This window comes from Asparagus officinalis, chromosome 5, assembly GCF_001876935.1.
Source record: "Asparagus officinalis chromosome 5, Aspof.V1, whole genome shotgun sequence".
In the NCBI taxonomy this organism is placed as follows: domain Eukaryota; kingdom Viridiplantae; phylum Streptophyta; class Magnoliopsida; order Asparagales; family Asparagaceae; genus Asparagus; species Asparagus officinalis.
In genome coordinates this window covers 62,984,112-62,992,234 of record NC_033798.1, presented here as the reverse complement: position 1 = coordinate 62,992,234, position 8,123 = coordinate 62,984,112, and the positions used below count along the sequence as shown (strand labels likewise).

At 38.2% G+C, this 8,123-nt stretch overlaps 2 protein-coding genes across 2 annotated transcripts in view; one reads left to right on the top strand and one right to left on the bottom strand.

Annotated features, from left to right (window-relative positions):
* LOC109843601 (gamma-aminobutyrate transaminase POP2, mitochondrial-like) overlaps positions 1 to 8,123 on the bottom strand; it is a 31,765-nt gene that overhangs the window by 20,504 nt on the left and 3,138 nt on the right. The window lies entirely within an intron of this gene.
* LOC109843600 (heat shock 70 kDa protein, mitochondrial-like) overlaps positions 5,950 to 8,123 on the top strand; it is a 4,134-nt gene continuing 1,960 nt past the window's right edge. The window contains 4 exon segments of the mRNA XM_020412546.1: positions 5,950 to 6,135; positions 7,208 to 7,284; positions 7,387 to 7,465; positions 8,002 to 8,122. Coding sequence (XP_020268135.1) covers positions 6,055 to 6,135; positions 7,208 to 7,284; positions 7,387 to 7,465; positions 8,002 to 8,122 — 358 coding nt within the window. The 5' untranslated portion in view covers positions 5,950 to 6,054.

The window sequence follows — 8,123 nt, the reverse complement described above, 5'->3', positions numbered from 1 at the left end:
TTAATTGACTCTGGCGTCATAACGGCGAAACAAGCCAAGTAAAGACGACTCTAACTCCATTGGGTGCACGAGTATGCACTGTTTCCCCTCACTCCAAAGAGTATACGAGTATAAACTGCATCTCAGTCATCCAGCTGAATACAATGGTAAACCCAGCTTTACAAAGGAAGCTGGGGGTGGATGATTTATGTAACGGGAAGTTCCTGGAGAATCTTATATTCTTAAGGATAACCCGAGTATGCGATTGAGGATAACGTACTCCTCGTTACACCCAGTTTTGCAAAGAAAGTTGGGGGTGGATAATTCATGTAACGGGAAGTTCCCGGAAGAATGTTAAATGTAATTTTTTCAGGGATAACCCGATCATTATGAACACTAAACTCCCACGGTGATTTCCGAATACTCTTTTGCTGAGATGAGATTCGATTACTTCGTTGGATCAATCTTCCCTCACAAAATTCTCATTTGGTCAAACCTTTAAACAGTTAGGACCAAAGCCAAAATCCCCTCTGGATTCCTTCCATGAACGAGAGGTCCACAAATTGAACGATCAAACCTTTAAACAGTTAGGATCGTCTCAAGTCCTTATTTGGTCAAACATTTAAACAGTTAGGACCAAAGTCAAAATCCCCTCTCGATTCCTTTCATGAACGAGAGGTCCAAAAATTGAACGATCAAACCTTTAAACAGTTAGGATCGTCTCAAGTCCTCATTTGGTCAAACCTTTAAACAGTTAGGACCAAAGCCAAAATCCCCTCTCGATTCCTTTTATGAACAAGAGGTCCACAAATTGAACGATCAAACCTTTAAACAGTTAGTATTATCTCAAGTCCCTATTTGGTCAAACCTTTAAACAGTTAGGACCAAAGCCAAAATCCCCTCTCGATTCCTTTCATGAACGAGAGGTCTACAAATTGAACGATCAAACCTTTAAACAGTTAGGATCGTCTCAAGTCCTCATTTGGTCAAATCTTTAAATAGTTAGGACCAAAGCCAAAATCTCCTCTTGATTCCTTTCATGAACAAGAGGTCCACAAATTAAACGATCAAACCTTTAAACAGTTAGGATCGTCTCAAACCCCCATTTGGTCAAACCTTACTACAGTTAGGACCAAAACCAAAATCCCTTCTCGATTCCTTCAATGAACGAGAAGTCCACAAATCGAACGGTCAAACCTTCCTACAGTTAGGATCGTCTCAAAACTCCCACTTGGTCAAACTTTCCTATAATTAAGACCAAAACCAAAATTCTCTCTCGATTCCTCCAAGGAACGAGAAGTCCACAAATCGAGCGATCAAACCTTCCTACAGTTAGGATCATCTCAAAACTCCCACTTGGTCAAACCTTACTACAGTTAGGACCACAACCAAAATCCCCTTTCGATTCATTTCAAGAATGAGAGGTCTACTTTTGAATTGAATAATCAAACCTTATGACAGTCAGGATTATTCAAACCAGTCCAGATTCTCTAAATGGAGATCCCACTTTGAGTTTCTTTTACATCAGGAGATAGAATATAAAATTCTTAATTTCTGATTCTGGGTTCATCTCTACCAACAAACAAGAGACCAGGAGATGGAATATAAAATTATTCCTATCCGATTCTGGGTTCATCTCTACCAACAAACAAGAGACTAGGAGATGGAATATAAAATTATTCCTATCCGATTCTGGGTTCATCTCTACCAACAAACAAGAGACTAGGAGATAGAATATAAAATTCTTCCTCTCCGATTTTGGGTTCATCTCTACCAACAAACAAGAGACCAGGAGATAGAATATAAAATTTTTCCTCTCCAGTATCAGGTTCATCTTTTTACCAAAAAGACGTAACCCATCAACATTTTCAAATCCACATTTTATACGTGGGGGACGTTATCTCAATCTCTTATTAGAGATAAATTTACGTCTATCACATGTCGCCGGGTGGTACGTTCTCGTATTAACGATAAAGTCTATGTATTCAACATCATAGCACCAAGTCTAAGAGAGTTTATTCTTTTAGCACAACGTTACATACAGAACGGACTTAAACAATCTGTATGCTAGCTCGATTCAAACGGTAGTCGGTAAAGGCTCATCAAACCCGTTGATGGCTGAGGGTTTGCTAAAAATCCTATAAATACGATAATCACTGACGCACCAGCTTCATTAGTTGGTCTCGTGACTTGAGTATCCGATAAACTCAGGATAAAATCCATACCTACAGATAAACCGATCTGAATAATTGGTCCTGCAGTCTCGACACTCAAGACCACCATGCTCCAATGTCTTAAGAGCTTAAACTGTGTAGACTCCAATAAACGCACGAGGATAAACTGTGTTAACGCCTGTCAACGCGTCAATGATTTTCGCCAAAATAAGGCTAAGGAAAAAAGTCCAATGGATGATCTCAGGGGATTCAATTACGATCCAGATATGAATTCCTAATGAAGACAATCAGTTCAACATCAGTTCAACGATAAGAGCTAATTCACAAATCACAACATCAGTTTCAGTTCAAGATTTCGATAACGGTCAAGCGATAAACGTGACACCAGAAGAATTTTAGCTATTCTACAAAGCACTGAGTGGACTAAAAGATGAAGAAGTCAAGAGTTGAAGCTATTTACAGGTCTTTCTACACGATCTCCCCAACTAAATATTGAAGGGATTGCAAGTAAGACCTATCTTATCCAAAGTATCCCAGACTCCTCTATAAAAGAATGAGTCTGAGATACTTTGGAGGGAGTATCTGTAGGTATCTAAAAATACTTATAGATATCCAGATATAGCTCAAAACAAAGAGAAGATAATGAATGTTATTATCTAAGTCAAAGAGGATCATCCAAAGCTAAAATAAGCAAAGGAACACTGACGCGCATAGGCGCGACAGTGGAAGGTGACGCGTAAACAAACAGAGTGAAGCGCCAATGGAAAGTTGTAGATCTCTTCGTTATATTTCCAATGCATCTTGGATCACCTCATTCTGACATCGGATGAGGAAGTTAGAGCCAAAATACCCGAGAGGTCGTAAACTGCCTCGGAGGTGCGCGGTAATGTACACTGACGCGTATAGGCGTGACAGTGGAAAGTGACACGCAAACAAACAGAGTGAAGCACTAATGGGAAGTTGTATATATCTTCGTTAGCTTTCCAACGCATCTTAGGTCACCTTATTCCGACATCGGACGAGGAAATTAGAGCCAAAATACCCGAGACAGCGCGAACGGTTTCGGAGGTGCGCGTCAGCAGCGACTGCCGAGGAAATGTATTGCACATTTAAGCCATGATATGATCCAAATCTGAAGAATCTCAAAAGACAAAAGTTGTAGATCTCTTCGTCAGATTTCCAACGCATCTTGGATCACCTCATTCCGACATCGGATAAGAAAGTTAGAGCCAAAATACCCGGAAGGTGCGCGGCAGTGGTAACTACCGTGGCAATGCGCGCCACTGTACACTGCCGCGGCCATTGAGAAGCTGAACACGTCATTTTTGATAGTTTTCTTGAGTTTTGTGTGGTCCACATGGCTTATTAACTGCTGGGGGTTACTTATGAACGTGGGGGAAGTAGTTACAAGCGAAAATCATGCCCACTACCCACAAAAATCGTGACATTTAAGGAGTTAAAAATCGTGGAATGGCGGTTACAAAACAGGGGGGAACCACTCCTTTGACTGCGCCAGCAATGATTGCCACGCCAAATGAATCTCTTCAGCCGCGCCACTTATGGCTGTCGCGCCCAAAGGGGTAGTTGCTGATCGGTTATTTTCTCCAGTTATCATCCAAGAAGACTATAAATACCCTCCTAGGGCCATCATTGATACAAATGGCAGATTGGGGGGGAGCAAGTAAGGAGAGAGACTTGAGCTTTTTTGTGAATTTGAGCAAGAGAGAGGGTCTTCCTTCTTCACAAATATCCTCAAGAAGCTTTTGGTGATTCCTAGAGATCTAAGCTCTGACTTGATCTTTGGAAGAGTGAACATCTTATATCGATAAGATATTCGCTTAAAGATTCTTACTTCGATAAACGAAGAAGAATATCCAAAAGCCTTCACGATTCAATCAGAATCTGTGAATCGGTGGTCCACGAGTCAAAGCACTCCCGGCACAGGCAAAGTCCCACAAAACAAGAATCGATAAACGATTTTTGTGTTATTTTCTCAAGAGTTGTAATTTTTATTTTGTTGTGTAAAAGAAGTCTTATAAAAAGACTATCTCTTTCGAATTTGTTATAATCGATCAAAGATATAATGAATTCCACAATGAAACCAACTTTCGACGTAAACAGTGAGTTTGAGTGATTTGTAATCTCAGTTTGTACTCTTCTTCTCTATTAGTGAAAAACCTTATCCCTTTCTTACCTCGTGGACGTAGACAACTTGCCGAACCACATTAAAATTGCTTGTTTGTGTTTGTGGCATTGATTTGGTTCGTTTGGCCCTCTCTCGACGTTTGTTTGATTTGATTTCTCGTAGCACGTTGGTTTGGTTGTTTGGCTTCCGCAGCGCTCAACGGTAAGAGCTAAATACAATGTTCAATGAGCGAGTGATCGATCTCTTAAAACTTAGTGCTGCTTTGAGTCAGAAAGATGGGTACAAATCTTTTGATATTGAAGATATTTGTACTATTACTGAAAAATACTATCCTCATGATTTTGTAGAGTAGGAGAGGATTATTTTGAGATTTCAGTTGCAACACATTTATATTGATGTGTTGAAAGATCCAGAATTGGAGGAATTGTCATCTATTTATGGAGCTATGTCAGGGTTTAGCAGAGACGAGAAAATCCATTGCTTATCCTCTTGTTGATAGATTAATACACGTGATTTTGACTTTTCCGGTTTCCACGGCAACTATCGAACGAGCATTTTTGGCTATGAAGCTTGTGAAGACTAGATTGCGTAATAGGATGGAGGATGAATTTCTTGCTAATATTTTGCTTATTTTTATTGAGAGAGATTACGAGGACCTTTAATTTAGATTTACTGCTTGATGATTTTGTTTCTGTTAAAGAGTGTCGTGCACAATTTTAAGATTAATGTTTTCATTGAGATTTTTTTGTAGTTAGTGCAAACTCTATACATAAGCTTTTATGATTAGTTTTATAATATATTACTTTCATTGTCATACATATATATTTTTGCCCCCCACCCCCAATGCATATATACATTTTGTAGTCAGTGTAAACTCCATACATATATATTTTTGCTACTCCCCTATTGTTCAAATCCTGGCTACGCCACTGAACATCGAGACTATGGCTTCTGGCTAGGGTGTGACCAGGCCTTTGGGCTTGACCTTTCGGCTGGGAAAATGCCTCAACAGTCGGCAATCGTAAAGCACCACAATCTAAAAGGACAATTTTTCAAAACCATCAACTTTTGAAATTTATTTATAAAAAACGACCCATTTCAACCTTAATTTCAAAAACCGACCCAGTTGGTTGAATTTATTTATAAAAAACGACCCATTTCAACCTTAATTTCAAAAACCGACCCAGTTGGTTGAAACTGGGTCGGTTTTTGAATTTCAACCTTAATTTCAAAAACCGACCCAGTTGGTTGAAACTGGGTCGGTTTTTGAAAAAAAAAAATTTAAACTTCATGGGAGTTGAAATCCCGTGAAGTTTTGTTATGAGAAAAAACTTCACTGAAGTTCAACTCCCGTGAAGTTTGGAAATTTTTTTTTAAAAACAGACCCAGTTTTATCTAACTAGATCTGTTTTTGAAATTAAGGTTAAAAGGGGCCTTTTTTTGGGAATAAATTTTAAAACCGGATGGTTTTGAAAATTTATCCCCATCTAAAATAAAATAAAACCCGACCCGAAACCGAGTAACTTATTGGGTTTCCGGACCAAACATACACATTCACATTGAACCCGACCCGTTTCCATCACCAATTCTCCACCGTCGAAAAATTCAGAGCATCTAGAAACTTCGAAGAGCCACATTTAAGGTTCAACATAATGGACCAATGGGAACCTTTCCCCTTCCCCAAGACTCTGCTAGGGTTTAACGAGGGCTTTATTAACCCTATTTCCTCTCTCAAACCCTAGCGCCTCAAACTCAATGGCGATTGGTTCAATGCTCGTCTCAAGGATGGCCAGATCCAAAACCCTAGCTTCAGGCCTCTCCTCCGCTCTAAATCAGGTCCATTTCCTTTCTCTTGTTCTCCATTTTGTACAGATTTTTTCTTTCTTTTTTGTTGGATCCTTGTAATGGTGGTGGGATTTGTGATCTACTGGATTTGGGTTGATTAAAGTTGTATATTTTATGAAATTCAAGGAAAAAGTTTGTATCTTTTTCCTCTGGTAAGTTTCAATGGCTTTGTATGATGGTTTTTGTGATCTTTTATTAGCCAAAATACTTAAATGTGGGTCTTACTTAGTTATATGTGGAAAAGCCCGGCAGCTTATTTTTTGATTTTGATTTTGATTGATTAAAGAGTAAAAGATTGTTTCTTTTGCGGAACTGAGGTGTTTGAGCAAAGAGATGGCAGAAATATCTGCTTTCTTAATTTAGTTCTTGGAGTTGAGAATCATGGAATTGGAGATCCAATTCAGACGGTTGTAGTAACAAAAAAGAAATTGGGGTGTAAGAATTTGGGGTAAATTTCCCCTCCATTCCCCTCCTCTACCCTCCAAAATGAAACTCCCAAACAATGTTAAAATGAAATTTCCCTTCCCTTCCCCCTCTCTACCCTCCATCCAAACAGGCCATAATTTTTGTTTGATGTAATTGGAGTTTCAAATCCCAGTTATTTTTATTGGAAATAAATTTAATGTTTATGAACCAACAGACAGTTTTTCTCATTCAATTCTGTAATTTAAATATCAGAATTCCAACTATAGGTTAATCATTGTGCCTTTACGTGATACTCCCTTATGTCTCATATTGATATTATCACACTGGTTAGATGAAAATAGTTAGTTCAAATACATTGGTTCTGTTTTCTTATGTTAATGTTTGTTTATGCAATTTCTCAGCTGAGACAATGAACACAGTATAGGCCTATGAGAGACTAGTATTCGTAGTTTAGTGTTTTTTGATGAAAAAAATGAGTCATGCTTAGAGGGAATGAAATGTTAATTCTGTTTAGTTTAGCCATGCTTAAATGCAAATGTAACCCATCCAATTACTTCATCCAGAAGAAGAAATCAAGAATAGCTGCGTATAGTTCACGTTATTAATTCTTTTTTTCTGATGGAATTTATGTGTACAGACTTCTTATCATCTGAAGGTGTCCCATGGAACACCTCTGTTATCTCAGAGATGGACATCTGCAGTAAGGGCATTCAGGTAAACTTTGTGTTTAAACTGTTTACTCTCTTCTGTAACTCTTCATTACATGCCTAAAGAGTTATTTTTTTTTGTTTTCTTTTTGTTCTTTTGGTTAATCAGCTCCAAGCCAATGGGGAGTGATGTAATTGGGATCGACCTGGGCACTACCAATTCATGTGTAGCTGTGATGGAAGGCAAGGTATGTGTTTACTTTGTTTAACTTGGCTATGATGAATTATAGAATTTTCATGATTCATTAATTATTCTCCTATAAAAGAGTTAGACTAATTTTTGTGGACAATTTTGATTCACTTCTGCCGCTTTATGACTGAGACTGGTCATGTTCATATACTGAGACATATTGTGAATAAACTTTAAAAGATGTGATTGAAAATGCATATGATTTACGCTTATATTATATTCATGATCATGATGGGGGACTACAAGCTTCAATAGTCTTCATGATGTTTTTGCATGCTATATAAGCCACGGAAACTGGAAATGGATGTAAACTCTTGACACTCAAGTGAACACATTTTTTGGTAAATTTTATGCAGGCCATATAATCATGCTAAGTCTATTACATTATAACCTCATTTATTCAGATGTTAAATTGAATCTTTCATTTTCCCAACATTTACACTTAAAAACAGATGTGATTGTTTCCTGATACAATTATTGGCTATATTCTATACTATTTTCATATAGCTGAATGAAAATTTTTTTTCCTCTCAGAATGCGAAAGTGATTGAGAACGCGGAAGGTACAAGAACTACACCATCTGTTGTAGCCTTCACCCCAAAGGGTGAACGCTTAACAGGTGTTGTGGCGAAGCGTCAAGCTGTCACTAATCCAAC